Genomic DNA, 15,882 nt, shown 5'->3' with positions numbered 1-15,882 from the left:
CAATTTCAGTAACAAATGCAAATGTTTAAAAAATTGGATTGCCAAAATATTTTTTCTTAAAAATCAAATCGCCTTCCCTCTTCCCCTCCACGCTCATGTTTATAGTTTCTTATGGTCGGACATAAAAATTTGTATGAATACCATTTTAGCTTTTGATCAAGTTACATATGCTTCATCTTTAATGCAGAGTTAGGACTTAGGATGGATGAGAATTGTCTTTGGGTTCTTCTTTAGTGCTTGATGTTTCAAACTCTATGGGCTTGACCCAAGATGAAACTTTGGCCCTCTGATGGCCCGTCCACTTTCAGCCCTCTTGATAAGCAAATGGGGCAAATATCACTTTTAGCCAGCGGCCGATGGGAACCTTAAAAATCAAAAACTGCCCTAAACTATTTTTTGGTAACTTGAAAATTTATGATTTTTTTTTTCATAGCATGACCATATTTCATAAACAAATAATGTCTTCAATTTTTTTTTTGAAAAAATAAAGCCAAAAGGGAGATTAATGGTTGGCACTACGTAGTGTCCATAGTAATATCTGAGGGTTCAAAGGCACAATTTCACTTGTTTCAGAAACTTGCCTGTGTCTTATAATTAATTGACAAGAGCTACTAGACAATACCACGAAGCTTTTGAGACTCTACGCACTGGTGATGTGAAACCAACAGCATAAGCCAAATCTGTGGCTAATTCATACCTATAAAATAGGAACTGCGCGACTGTGAAGCAACACCCTCATTACATAAGTACAAAACAATAGCCCTCTGTTTTATTAAGGATCCCTCCTATAAAAACCATGTTCCTCTAACACATTCTCCACAATTCAACTATTACTACTTCTCTAGTCTACCAATCAATCCGAAAATTTGCATAACTATGGCATTTTCTATGAAAACATATATGCCAATCTTCTCCTTATTCATTTTGACACTTGCTCTTTCTTGTAATGCTGGTGGAATTTCTATTTACTGGGGCCAAAATGCAAATGAAGGAACTCTAGCAGAAACTTGTGCCACGGGAAACTACGAAATTGTGAACATAGCATTTCTAGCAACTTTTGGCAATGGCCAACAACCTACGATAAATCTTGCCGGTCATTGTGATCCAAGTCTTGGCGAGTGCACCAAATTAAGTTCAGACATAAAATCGTGCCAATCAAAAGGAATCAAAGTGATCCTATCAATTGGAGGTGGTGCTGGATTTTATTACCTTTCCTCTGCTGACGATGCTAGGGAAGTTGCTACTTATCTTTGGAACAACTTCTTAGGAGGAGAATCGAGCAATCGTCCTCTTGGCAATGCTGTTTTGGATGGAATAGACTTTGATATTGAAGGTGGAACAAATCTATATTGGGATATTTTGGCCAAGTCACTTTCTGCATATAGCAGTATGGGAAAAAAGGTGTATTTAACAGCAGCCCCGCAATGCCCATTCCCTGATGCTTGGATTGGAAATGCATTAAAAACAGGGGTTTTCGATTACGTTTGGGTTCAATTCTATAACAATCCTCCTTGTCAATACAGTTCTGGTGATATTAACAATCTTGAATCTGCATGGGAACAATGGACTTCAGATATTCCGGCTACAAAGATTTTTCTGGGATTACCAGCGGCTCCTGCAGCCGCGGGGAGTGGATTTATTCCAGCTGATGATCTCACTTCTCAAGTTCTTCCTAAAATAAAAAGCTCAGCTAAGTATGGTGGAGTTATGCTGTGGTCTAAATACTATGACGATCAGACTAATTATAGCTCCTCAATCAAGAGTGATGTCTGAAATGGTGAGCCATATGTTAAGTCTTTTTAGTGACTATATACGTGCTTGGGGAAAATACATATGTATCTAATAGTATCTCTTTTTATCTGTAACCATATATATGTATAGAACATTATGAAAATAATTTTTCGATATATGAGTCGTGCTCTCCTATTTAATCGTCAAACCTCCTCTTACCGCAGAAAACAAAACAACAGAACTACTATGCTAGAAATGAATGTGATGGGTTATACATGTATCCTTGTTATATTTTAATAATCTAACAAACTTAATGATAAGAACCAGATAAAAAACCCGATACACACCCTCAAGTACGTGGGAATAACAAGTCTCAAGTTGGAGATGTAAATCAACTCTTCAGGCGACAAAGAAACGACAAGGGGAACAGATGGACATCGGTTCCCCTGGTGATCGTACCCAGTCAACTCCCCACAACTGTAAAGTTGCTGCCTGCACACGCAACAGTGCAAAAATAGTGCAACAATCAACTTTATGGAGAATGCATTTGTACTAAACATGCTTACATCATTCAAATGAGGTCACTTATGCAATATTAACATGAAGGAAAGGCAAAACAACACTTGCACACTCTAGAATCAATCAAGCTCTCTCTCAAGTGTAGTGTCAATCTTGCAAGTGATTCTCAAGGGCATCAAGAAGAAAGAACAATACAACGAAGGACCAGCTTCCTGTATTGAGTCATTACATGTCCTTAGTTGTGTTGCATCTTTGGTAAAGTTCTTTACTTGTAATTCCTGCTTAACTTAGTTAGAAGTATTGTGTAGGAAATCTTTGTAAATCATAAACCCTGGTGTTTATGTCTTGGCTAGTTTAGTCGAGTTGTAAAGGCTTTGTAATAGAGTTATTACAAAGTGACTTGTAATAGAGTTGTTACAAGTTAGTGAGTGATTAAGTCTTTGTAATAGAGTTATTACAAAGTGGCTTGTAATAGAGTTGTTACAAGTTAGAGAGGGATTAAGAGGTTAATTCCTAGATTATAATAGGTTGTAATCTAAAGTTTGCTCAGTAGTGAAGTTGAAATCCTACAAGGGTAGGTCGTGGTTTTTAATCCCGTTAAGCTGGAAATTTTTCACGTAAAATTCCTCTTGTCATTTACCTACTGCAATGTGCATGGTTTCTGTGCAAACTTATATCTGTGGGAACTTATAGAGAACCTGGTTCTCTACATAGTTTGGTGGACCCTCAAATTCTATTAATTGGTATCAGAGCAGGTTCTTTCTATCAGGTTAACACCTAGAAAGGATCCTCATGGCTGCTTCGCCAAACTTCGAAGAAGGCCAGTCTACTTACAGACCATCAAGGTTCAACGGCCAATATTATGGATGGTGGAAGACTAGGATGCACGACTTCATCATGGCTAAAGATTCAAAGCTATGGGACGTCATCTGGGATGGACCCTTCGACCCTACAAAAACCAGTGGCGACCTAACTGTGACAATCCCCAAAACAAGAAAGGAGTTCAATGATATTGACCGCAAGGCCATAGAAAAGAACTTTCGTGCAAAGAAAATTCTTGTCTGTGGTATCGGCCCTGATGAATATAACAGGATCTCAGTATGCCAATCTGCTAAGGAGATCTGGGAAGCTCTCCAAACAGCCCATGAGGGAACAACACAAGTTAAGCAATTAAAGATTGACATGCTTACCACAGAATATAAGAAAAGATTGACATGCTTACCACAAAATATGAACTTTTCAGAATGAAAGATGATGAATCCATCAATGAGCTTTACTCTATGGGAGAAATCATTCCAAGAAACAAACTTGTCAGGAAAATACTCAATGTTTTTCCCAGCTCCTGGGAAAGCAAAGTGAATGCTATCACAGAGGCAAAGGACCTACAGAAGCTAACCATCGATGAACTTGTTGGCAATCTGAAATCCTATGAAATGAAGAAGAAGAAGGACAATGAGAGAAGAGAGCCCAAAAGGGAGAAGAACCTGGTCCTCAAGACAGACAACAATGAATCAAGTGGTGAGGATGCTGACATGGCTTACTTGACAAAGAGAGTTCAGAAAATGGTTCGCAGAAATTGAGGCATTCCAAAAAGGGGCAGTTCTAGCAAGCCAAAATATTATGACCTATGTCATAAATGTGGCAAGCCAGGACACTTCATCAAGGACTGTCCCCTCCTAAATCAAGATCAATTCAATCACAACACAGACAAAGCAGCCAAGAGGAACCCGGTTCCTGATAAACGCTTCAAGAGTAAGAATGTCGCTGACAATATTGTGAAGCAAGCTCTTGCTGCATGGGGAGACTCCTCTAGAGAATCTGGAAATGATGATGATCAAGGTGACAACTCCATGATGGCAGTAGAAAGTGAAGCAGCTGAATATGATTCCATATTTGCTCTAATGGCTAAATCAAATGAGGATGAGGAAGATGACGATGAAGATGAGGTAAACTTTCTGGATGTTCAAAGAAATTTGAAATTCTATTCTCAAAAGAAGCTTATATCTTTGTCTAATATTTTAATTGATACTTATCACAGTCTCATTAATGATAAAAATATGCTAACCACGGAACTAGGAGAAATAGAACACGAGAGAGATGATCTAGTGGTAGTTGCGATTGATCTAAGAGAGACCATTGAGAGTTTAAAAAGGGAAAAAGATACTTTGACTGAGATAATTGCAAACATAGAGCATGAGAGAGATAACCTATTAGAAGTAGTCGTGGACCTAAAGGAAACAATTGAGGAACTAAAAAGGGAAGGTAGGCATGAGTTCACCCAAAAGGGAAAGGAAGTTGCAAGTGAGGCACACCTTAGACTTGAAGATGAGCTAAAATCAGTGAAATCTAGTCTGTGTGCTGAACTTGAGAGAAACAAACAGCTTCAGAAAGATTTAGGCAGAGTTAAGAATGCTCTGGAAAAATTACTCAAGTAAACCTGGTCCTCTGATGCTATCACTGCCTTGTATAAAAACAATGGGGGGAACAGGCAAGGGATAGGGTTCCAAATAAAAAAGACTCCTTACAACTCTCATAGCAAGTATGTTACTGTACCTGATAACTGGCTTTGCACCCACTATGGTAACACTGGGCACTTTAAGGAAACCTGTAAGGCCAAGTTTCAGTCTCAACGGAAAAATAAAGTTTTTGCTAAAAATGTAACTACTGTTAGAGAACCTGGTCCTTCATATAAAACACGCATGATACCTGCTTGGACAAAAAAGGTCCTGATTCATCCCTTTCCTCATTACAAGGGACCCAAACTTGTTTGGGTTCCTAAGTCTAACCCTTGATTTCCTTGTGCAGGGAGCAGTGAAAGAGAGCAGCCAAAAATGGTACATGGATAGTGGTTGCTCGAAGTACATGACTGAAAGCACAAATGATTTCCTTTCACTCAAAGCCCTGCAAGGAGGGAGTATATCCTTTGGAGACGGCAAAAAGGGATACATTCTGGAAATTGGAAGAATTGGGAAGCTTCATTCTCACTCAATTGAAAATGTGTACTATGTTAATGGGTTGAAGTACAGCCTGTTAAGTATCTCCCAAATCTGTGACAAGGGAAACAAGAGTGGTGATCTCAGTTGTCTAAGTGTTGTTGAAGATGATGCTGAACTATGGCACAGAAGGCTGGGTCATGTAAGTTTCACGTTGCTGAACAAGTTGGTCAAGAAGGACCTGGTTCGTGGCCTGCCCAACTCAAGCTTCAAGGATCACAATGTGTGCGATGCAATGTGTTGAGGAAAGTATACATGTTATCTTTGATGAATCTTACCACTAATATGGGAAGGATTCACATGATAAGATTGATCAAGAGGGAGAATAGTCAACTGTCCCTGGTGAAGTCATTGACATGGAAAATGGAAAAACTAACATGATGAGTCAGGTCAAGGATTCAAATGACAATGGCATAGCTGAATCTCCAACTGACATAGAGGAACCCGGTTCCTCAATCACAACAATTGAAGCTGAAAATAGAGTTGTTGATACAGATCAAGGGACCCCATATGCAGAAAGAGAATCACATTCAGAAATACCTAGACCACCCCATAACAAGTTTCAGGTGTCTAATTGGAAACACAACTAGAAATAAGGCAAGGCTGGCAGTTCAAGGGTACAATCAGGAAGAAAGGATTGACTATGATGGAACATTTGCTCCAGTTTCTCGAATAGAGGCAATCAGAATCCTCATTGCATTTGCGTCTCATATGGAATTGAAATTGTTCCAAATGGATGTCAAAAGTGCATTTCTGAATGGCTTTCTAAAAGAAGAAGTCTTAGCAACCTCCTGGATTTGAGAATCATGAACATCCGAGCATGTTTTCAAACTTGACAAGGCACTATATGGGCTAAGCAGGCTCCTCGTGTTTGGTATGAAAGGTTGTCCAAATTTTTTCTAGCAAATGACTTTACAAGAGGAAAAATTGATAACACCTTATTTTTGAAGAAACGAGGGAGGAACCTACTCATTATGCAAGTCTATGTTGATGACATCATCTTCGGAGCAACAAACGATTCATTGTGTGAGGAATTTGCAAAACTCATGGGAAGTGAGTTCGAGATGCGCATGATGGGGGAATTGAATTTCTTCTTAGGTCTACAAGTCAGACAAACTCCTCAGGGCACAATGATAAATCAGCAAAAGTACATCAAAGAGCTTCTGAAGAGATTTGAGATGGAAAGTTAAAAGATCATTGATACACCTATTGCCACTACCACTCGTCCGGATATGGATGAACTTGGTTCCTCTGTGAACGAGACTATGTACAGAGGTTTCAATCTAATCCAAAGGAATCTCATCTGAAGGCTGCCAAAAGAATCCTTAGGTATCTCAAAGGAACTCAGGACCTGGTTCTCTACTATCCATCAGGAGACAATTTCGACTTGATCGGGTATGCTGACGCTGATTATGCTAGTTATCTGGTGGATAGGAAAAACACTTCTGGAATGGCACACTTTCTAGGTTCGTGTCTAATTTCATGGGGTACAAGAAAACAAAACTCAGTGGCTCTATCAATGGTAGAAGCTGAGTATGTGGCGGCTGCCTCTTACTGTGCTCAACTACTGTGGATCAAGCAACAACTAGATGTTTTTGGTGTATTTTCTTATTATGTGCCCTTACTATGTGACAACACCAGTGCTCTCAACATGGCAAAGAATCCAGTTCAACATAAGAGAACAAAGCACATTGATGTGAGACCGCATTTCCTCAGAGATAATGTTGAAAAGGGGCTTATCTACATGATGTACAGAAGATCAAATTGTAGATATCTTTACCAAAGCACTGAGCAGAGAGCACTTTGAGAAGAATCGTTTTGCACTGTGGTTGATAAAATCAAGCTGAGGACCTGGTCCCTCGATGATTGGCTATGAAAGAAATGTACAGGTAAAATAGCTAAAAAGTATTTTCTGGTGTAGTCTAACTCACCTCTATACCGTTACAGGTAGACACACATGACGATTACAGAGCAGACAAGTAGCTAATGCATTGCACGTTGGTCAAAGGATGAGGCTTACATTTTCAAACTCTGTCAGGGAACCTGGTTCCTTTGACATAGGTTAGTAGTTCCTATGTACTCTCATGCATAATTTTTTAAACGGCTGAAATGGTGCCACATCATTACATTGCCAGTTTCCTCTTTGTTGCAACTTGAATCCAAGCGTCTCACCCTTTATGAAGCGACCCGACTACCCAAAATTGATACTCAACCGGTCTCTCACCCCTCTTAAATAAATTTATTCACAGTCACTTTCAGAACTGTTCACATCAAGAATCCAAAATTCCCCTTTTCTTTCTTCAAACTCTCTTCTTCAACTAACTACACTCCACCATGTGTGATAATCAGGAAACACAAAATGTTCCAAGCATCGTCCTCACCGTGTCCTCATCCATTGAAACACCAGTGATAGAGCCCACACTCCCTGTTCTGACTAGTCCAAACCCTAAGCTAGAGTCACAACCACCCTCTGTTTCCTTTCCAACCCAGTCGAGTTCTGGTTCTCATCGGAGTCGCAAAACACTGACTCCCAAGAAATTTGTGGCTGTGACTTCTACTTCTGCCTCGCCGAAAAAGATGGTTGACAAAGATACAGTGGATGGAGAAGAAAATTAAGAAATTTCTAGTCTACCATTGGAAGAAAGTTCTGCTAAAGACCAAGGTGTGGGTCATAACCGTGATGAATCGACAATGGCATCCCCGGGCTTTGATCCTACAGGTAATGATCCTCTTATGCCTTCTGAAGTTACTTTGGAGTCACAAGAACAGGAAGCTATAGAAAATATGCTTTCAATCACTGCTGAGGGAAGTCTGATTGGAGGTTATGAGGGTATGTCTGAGTTTCAGGTGGAAGAAAATGGTACAGAGGTCGAGGATAGGGAAATGGTGCCTGTCAAAACCTTGGCACCTGACAGTACTACTGGGGAACCAACTGAGGGACCTGATCCCTTCATCCCAGAAGAACCCTCTGGTTCTAATAGGGATAAAACCCCTAGTTCTTCACAAGAACCCCAGGTCAGTACTGATCCCGCCTCCTCTCCTCATTTTAACGCTGAGCCATTAACAATTATGGTTCCTGCGATGCGATCTCTGTTTGAGGAGGAGAATGAGAACAGTGAAGGATGGGAAGATTATAAATGAGAGGGTAGTGCCTCCGGCACCAGTTGTCGATACTGATGATGAGGTGGATGAGGAACCTGGTTCATTAGTTCGTAAGTCCTCAAAGAAACTTACAATTCCAACGTCCAAGAAAGACTCATTTGTAAGTGGTATGGTTTTGAAGAATGATAAAGGTGAAACATCTGGTGGAAAGGTGGTTGAGGAACTTGGAGAGAAAGAGACTGAAGAACTGGTTGAAAAAGTGTCTAAGAAAAAGGTGTCTGAAACATCTGCGAAGAAAAGAAAGAGTGCTAGAAAATCAGTGAAAAGGAAGGCTGATGCCAGTGAGGAACCTGGTTCCTCCAAGAAGACCAAGGTTGGTGATGCCCAGGATGCTGGCAAGAAAAAATTAAAAAATCAAAAGTTGTTGTAGGGCCATACATTTGCCACTGATATTCTGGACATGGCTGGCATGTGCCAATTGGTGGAGATATGTGAATTCCAACAGTGGACCCACTTGTTCATAAGTGATAGTCCCAGAGTTTATGAGGAAGAAGTGTGCAGTCTTTATGCCGACTTCCTTACAGTTGAGGATGATCATATTTGTATTATGGTAAATGGTGTTGATTTTGTGATGGACTCTGTTGTGCTGGGAACAATTTTGGGAGTGCCTATTGAGGTTGTGTCTTCTATTCAGGGAACCTGCTCTTCGAACTTTAGAAATGCTATCTTGAAGGATAAGGTAGTTCAGTAAGGGGAACGGGTACACAAGAAGGCCCTCCTTCCAGTGTACCAACTGCTGTTTGAATTGGTGAACAAGGTTTTTCTTCCTCGTGCAGAACAAAGGTCCATTACATCTCGAGCAGACCTGGTTCTCATGGAAGCACTGGATGGCTACACAACTATCAACCTGCCTGATATCATGGTAGAACACATGCAGAAGGTGGCAGAGTTCAAGGATGGTAATCATGGGCTGCCTTACGGGTTCCTCCTCACTAAGGTTTTTGAATTCTTCAAAGTCCTTTTGGGAAAAGCTAAAATGGTTACTTGTAAGCAAACTTTCTCCAAGACCACCCTCGAGGAATGTGAGTGCATTGATAAGGTTGGAGGGGTTGGCAGCACTTCTACTATCTCCCAGTTAATCAACGCCCAAAACAGTGCCACTGATAAGATAAGGAAGCTAAAGGCAAGGAATGCCATTCTTGAGGGTCAGCTAAGTCAGCTTCAGGAGGCACCTGGTTCCAGCAGCTCTCACAGCACAGAGGTTGCCCGTCTGACCAAAGAAAATGCCGACCTCAGAAAACAGGTTGAGGACCTGAAGGAGAAACTGCTCAATGAGCAGATGTCAGCAAATGCTCGAATGGACATCCTTCTTAAAACCCTTGCCTCTTCATCTAAGCCTTCCCCTTCCAGTGCTCCCTATAAAGTGTTCCCTTTCCTGTGCCAAGTCTTAGTGATTGTCCTTTGTTTTAGTTCTGATGATGTTTATGACTGGTACTTCTGTTTTTGCTGTTTTTATTTTGTGGATGTGTTGGTAACAATGGAACTGCTCCCTACTTAATTTCCAAAAGTTAATAGAAGTTTCATCCTTTTGCTGTGTATATCTTGCTCTTGTGGTCTGCTTTTAGTCATGATTGTGTGCACACATATGGCATGCGTTAACCAAGCTAGACTTCTTTTTGCTTATTGCTTGCTACTGATCTTTTTATGATGCCAAAAGGGGGAAAATAATTGATGGGGAACAAGCTGGTGAATAGATTCAGGGCAATACAGGTTATGTGTATGCCATTCTGGTTCTTAGGGGGAACTTCAATTATAAGTTTGTCATCATCAAAAAAGGAAAAATTGATAGGTAATATATGTATCCCTGTTATGTTTTGATGATCTAACAAACTTAATGATAAGAACCAGATAAGGAACCTGATACACACCCTCAAGTACGTGGGAATAACAAGTCTCAAGCTGGAGATATAAATCAACTCTTCAGACGACAAAGAAATAACAAGGGGAACAGATGGACATCGGTTCCCCTGGTGACCGTACTCAGTCAACTCCCCACAGCTGTAAAGTTGCTGCCTGCACACGCAACAGTGCAAAAATAGTACAGCAGTCAACTTTATGGGGAATGCCTTTGTACTAAACATGCTTACATCATTCAAGTGAGGTCATTTATGCAATATTAACATGAAGGAAAGGCAAAACAACACTTGCACACTCTAGAATCAATCAAGCTCTCTCTCAAGTGTAGTGTCAATCTTGCAAGTGATTCTCAAGGGCATCAAGAAGAAAGAACAACACAACGAAGGACCAGCTTCCTGTATTGAGTCATTACATGTCCTTAGTTGTGTTGCATCTTTGTTAAAGTTCTTTACTTTTAATTCCTGCTTAGCTTAGTTAGAAGTATTATGTAGGAAACCTTTGTAAATCATAAACCCCGATGTTTATGTCTTGGCTAGTTTAGTCAAGTTGTAAAGTCTTTGTAATAGAGTTATTACAAAGTGGCTTGTAATAGAGTTGTTACAAGTTAGTGAGAGATTAAGTCTTTGTAATAGAGTTATTACAAAGTGGCTTGTAATAGAGTTGTTACAAGTTAGTGAGGGAATAAGAGGTTAATTCCTAGATTACAATAGGTTGTAATCTAAAGTTTGCTCAGTAGTGAAGTTGAAATCCTACAAGGGTTGGTCGTGATTTTTAATCCCGTTGAGCTGGGAATTTTCCACGTAAAATTTCTCTTGTCATTTACCTACTGCAGTATGCATGGAATCTGTGCAAACTTATATCTGTAAAAACTTATAGAGAACCTGGTTCTCTACATAATTTGGTAGACCCTCGAATTCTATCAGAATGCTTAACAGAAACAAGACGTCAATTTTGTATATGTATCATTTTAGAGGCTCTTGTGTCTTTTTTCCTATTAAGCTTATCAGTAAGTTTTGTAGATTTCTGAAGCAGATAATGATTTTCCTTAGGTTCTCAGGCAATACCGAGAACAATTAGTCAATTACACATGATTTCTGAGCTGCAATTACCAGGCAAGACAAAAGCGCTAGTATACATGATCTCTAAGAGACTAATAATATATAGTCATTATTTCACATTTGCTTCTTGTCTAAGAAAATCCAGCACCAAACACTAAATTTGTATCTTGTAACAGGGGCGGAGCTAGCATCGTCGGTGCGGGTTAGAATTTCGAACCGATAAAACTTCAAATCTTGGTTCTACCTCTGCTTGTAGGGGCCAAAATGATCACCTTGGGCCAGGCCAGTAACAATCCAACGTCAAACATAGATCGGTTAAGCCCAAGTAACAGCATAGATTTGCCTCTTTATTCTTAATCGAGTGGTTGGGCAAGTCCAACAGCATAAATCAAGGTAGTTTTCAACTATGTATACTTTGTATCCACGTATCTATATCAGTATTCTTTGTAAATTAGAAGCTATGAAAACTATGTATACTTTGTATCCACGTATCTATATCAGTATTCTTTGTAAATTAGAAGCTACAACATAACGAGAGGGGGTGAATTGTAACCAAATCAAAAACTTAGTCTGACTTAAAAAGGAATCAGTCGACTAAACTCTTTCAACAGGTTTGATTTGCAACAGAAATAAATTGCGTAGAATTAAAAGCTAAGAACACAGGAATTTTATACTAGTTCAATACCGATGTGGTACCTACATCCAATTCCCTTGGATCACAAGGGTTCTCTTATATCTTCAATAATTCGTTACAACAATAGTGGTTTTTGGATCGTTCACCACCAACGATTTTCAGCAATAGTATTTCTCTAAACTTGACACAACGTTTGTTTTGTTTTCTAACTCTTCCTATCTTTTATGACGCTTGTAAACTCAAGAATACAGTGTTTGTGCTAAGAATTAGAGTGTTTATGCAAAGAATTAGAAAAGTATAGAAACAATGGTAAATTGCGTAATCTTTTTCTTGAGCCTTTCAGTCTTCTTATATGAGAGTCTTGAGATCATGCAATCTTCTTTGTGAACTAGCCGTTGCAGATTGACCATTGATTGAGGCAAAGATATTCTAAGAGTTTTGACCCAAGGGTTGCCTCTGAATCCTGCTCAGGAGATTGGCTGGATTCAATGATTTTCTTCCTTTCCGCATTCTTGATTAAGGGAGTAATTTGCGACTTGATTGATCAATCATCAGAATCTTCCGATTTCTTTTACCAAACTGATCCTTGAAGTATGAACTGGCTTCCCATAATGACTGCAATTGATCTTGTTTCCTTTTTGATGGCCTTGACATCTTGATTTCCTTTGGCTCCCTCTGATTTAGCATTATCATCATAATTCCCTGCAATCAAGTAGATTAGATTAGATTTGCACTATTGTCATCATTGAAACTTAGGTGTACCAAAATAAAGTTTTCAACTATGTATACTCTCTCTGTACCGTTTATTCATGTACTATTTTATTTTTAGTTTGTTCCAGAAAACAATGCTTTTCTATACTTGAAAGATAATTTAACTTTTAATTTCTCATTTTATCTTTAATGGAAGTTATTATAATCACACAAATATTATGATATGTTTAAGATCATACAAGTTATAAAAGTCTTTTAACCACATAATTGTTATACTATAAACTTCAAAAGACTTTATTTCTTTCTTAAATTTTGTTCCAAGTCAAACTGCATCACATAAATTGATATAAACGAAATACTTATTAGTTAAATTAAGTATTAATAGTTAAAAATCATATTAGAGTATGCGATACGTTGCGGCAATTAGGAGCTGCTTGATTTTTTTAGAAGCTTTGTAATCATCGAAATCGTCACTGCCTCCAAGTTCTTGTCTCGTCCAATAACAGTGATATATCTTTCCATGAGCAGCTATATACATAAACATAGCTATGGCAAGAGGCGTATTTAAAATTTTAAAAGAATGGGTGCACTATACTGCCATTTGGTTTGATTTCATAAAATTCTATCATGATAATAACTTGACGAACAAACAAGTTAATACAATTATCACAAAAAAACATTAATTATTCAATTTACAATTATGCTTAACGAGCTTTCATACATTGGAAACAACATGTTAGAAAAAATAATTTTTAATATCTCAAAAAGAAATATTCTAAATCATGTCTAGGTTCATTCTTTTAATGGGGTCTTTATTACATTAATTACTTTGAATATATTTCTTTAAGATTTGTAACTCAAGTTTGAATTCAATTTCTACAAATTAAATCTGATCATTGAATAGCTATTATGGGATTCTTTATGTTAGTTTTGAAAAGGTCAAATCTATTCATTTGTATAGCCATAATGGCTATTATGCAGGCAACGTTTTTTTTTTTATCATTTGTTGGACTATATAAGTCCTTTGTGATCACTTTGAATAGAGAAGAAAAAAACTAAGAAAACATCTTCTCCTCTTTCTTTTGTGCTGGTTTTCTTTTATTCAATCTTTGTTGTTTCTGCTCCTAGTTATACTAGAAGAGCTTGTTGAATCCTGGGGATACGCCTAATAATTTATCACGGTATGAGTGAATTATCCTTAAGGACAGTGTCTTTGACACGCCTCAAGCTAAATCTTATTCTCCATAATCCAATATTTTTTCCAAACCAACGATCAGGCGAGGCAGAAATTATTTAGTTCGGATTTTTCTGATAAAAAAGAAGATAGGATTCCTGATTATGCAGACCTTAATCGAATCATATGTGTTGGTTAGTATAATCTCGTATATTCGCCTATTCTCCATGAAAATTCTGATTTATTGTCAAAAAGACGAAGAAATAAATTCATAATCTTAAGGATATTTTCACGCTATTATTACGGAGAATAACATTGCTAATATTGCTATTGACGCTACTACACCCGTTGTACCTACTTTTTTTTTTGTTCCATTACCAATTACCTATGGCAAATCTTTTCCTAATGTTACGAAAATTGAGATTTTTGGTGGAGATAATTTTAATCGCAAGCAAGTTGTTGCTGACAAAGGAAAAGAGATTGCTACTAGAAGCAACCTTGTGGAGGACAACAAACGTCAAAGAAAATCAAACAACAGGTATGACAAAAGAAATTGTTATAAGCCCAAAACCAACAATCAAACCTTCAAGAAAAAAGGCAATTGCTTTGTGTGTGAAAAACCTGGCCACTATGTTGCTCAATGCCGAAAATGGATTGGGAATGACAATTTCGCTAAGGCTAAAGTAAATTTAACTGAAGCTAAAGCGGATGAGATAATTGTTGTGATTGTTTTCCAAGTGAACTTTGTGGCCAATGTGAAAGATTGGGTGTTAGATTCCGGTGTTACTATGCACATATATGCTAAAAAGGACTTTGTGTCTTACACCCAAGTTGAGGAACGAGAAGAAGTTGTCTATCTTGGTGACTCAAGAACTCCTAAAGTTCTTGGAAAAAGGCAAAGTTCTTCTCAAACTCACATCTGGAAAAACTTTGGCATTGAATGATGTGTTGCATGTTCCTAGTAACCGAGCCAATTTGGTCTCTATGTGATTATTAGAAAAAGTGGGGGTGAATGTTTCTTTTGAATCTGATAAGGTTGTGTTGACCAAGAATAATAATTTTGTTAGCAAGGGTTATTATAACCATGACTTGTTTGTACTCAATATTATGGATGAAAATGCTAGTTCGTCTGCTTACTTCATTGACTCTTTTAATTTATGGCATACTAGATTATGACATGTTAATTTATCTTATATTAAGAAAATAGATTCTGAAGGTTCACTTCAAATATTAATTATTCAAATATTGATAAGTGTGAAGTTTTTGCGGAAGCTAAACAAACTAAGAAATCATGTGCTTCTGTATTTAGAGAATCTGAATTGTTAAGTTTAATCCATACTGATTTAGGAGACTTGAAACAAACTATGACTAGGGAAATTTATTTTTTTGAATGATTATTGTGAGAAAGAAGGTATAATACACGAGATAACTCCGCCATATTCTCCACAATCAAATGGTGTAGCAGAAAGGAAAAATAGGACCTTAAAGGAAATGATTAATAGTATACTTGTTAGTTTGGTGCTTCGGATAATATTTGGGGTGAAGCCATATTATATGCGTGTCATTTACAAAATAGAATTCCCTATAAGAAAATGGGTAAAAGTCCTTATAAGTTGTGGAAAGGCTATCCCCCTAATTTAAAATATTTAAAAGTGTGGGGGTGCCTTGCCAAAGTTATGTTACCACATCCTAAGAAAAGAAAAATAAGATCTAAATCATCTGATTATATGTTTATTGGGTATTCTGAAAGTAGTGCAGCATATAGATTTTTAGTAGTCAAAAGTGATGTACTTGAACACAATACTATTGTTGAAACAAAAATGCTGAATTTTTTGAAAATATTTTTCCTTTAAAATTTGAGAACATTTCTGATACTCCTATTATTCCAAGTGATAATATTTCACATGTTCCAATTATTCAAAATAATTTTGAAAGTGAAGACTTAAGAAGAAGCAAAAGACCAAGGAAAGAAAAATCTTTTGGTAATGATTTTTATACTTATCTTGTGGATAATGATCTTTTAATATATTCTGAAGTTATTTC

The 15,882-nt window shown here is 37.8% G+C and overlaps 2 protein-coding genes across 2 annotated transcripts; both read left to right on the top strand.

The window, feature by feature from the left end:
• Positions 1–337: 337 nt before the first annotated feature.
• LOC104098848 (acidic endochitinase-like) lies at positions 338–1,909 on the top strand. Its single transcript, XM_009605675.4, has one exon. The coding sequence runs from the start codon at positions 877–879 to the stop codon at positions 1,771–1,773; it is 897 nt and encodes a 298-aa protein (XP_009603970.1). The 5' UTR covers positions 338–876; the 3' UTR covers positions 1,774–1,909.
• Positions 1,910–3,042: 1,133 nt separating this feature from the next.
• Positions 3,043–3,498, top strand: LOC117277377 (uncharacterized). Its single transcript, XM_033656796.1, has one exon. The coding sequence runs from the start codon at positions 3,043–3,045 to the stop codon at positions 3,496–3,498; it is 456 nt and encodes a 151-aa protein (XP_033512687.1).
• Positions 3,499–15,882: the final 12,384 nt, after the last annotated feature.

The sequence above is a fragment of the Nicotiana tomentosiformis genome, chromosome 8 (assembly GCF_000390325.3).
Source record: "Nicotiana tomentosiformis chromosome 8, ASM39032v3, whole genome shotgun sequence".
NCBI lineage: Eukaryota > Viridiplantae > Streptophyta > Magnoliopsida > Solanales > Solanaceae > Nicotiana > Nicotiana tomentosiformis.
Note: the sequence above shows the minus strand (reverse complement) of the source record. Positions and strands in the feature narration are given on the sequence as shown.

Excerpts from the sequence above, each read along its gene's own strand:
- LOC104098848 (XM_009605675.4), top strand. The coding sequence starts at position 877 with ATGGCATTTTCTATGAAAACATATATGCCAATCTTCTCCTTATTCATT.
- LOC117277377 (XM_033656796.1), top strand. The coding sequence starts at position 3,043 with ATGGCTGCTTCGCCAAACTTCGAAGAAGGCCAGTCTACTTACAGACCA.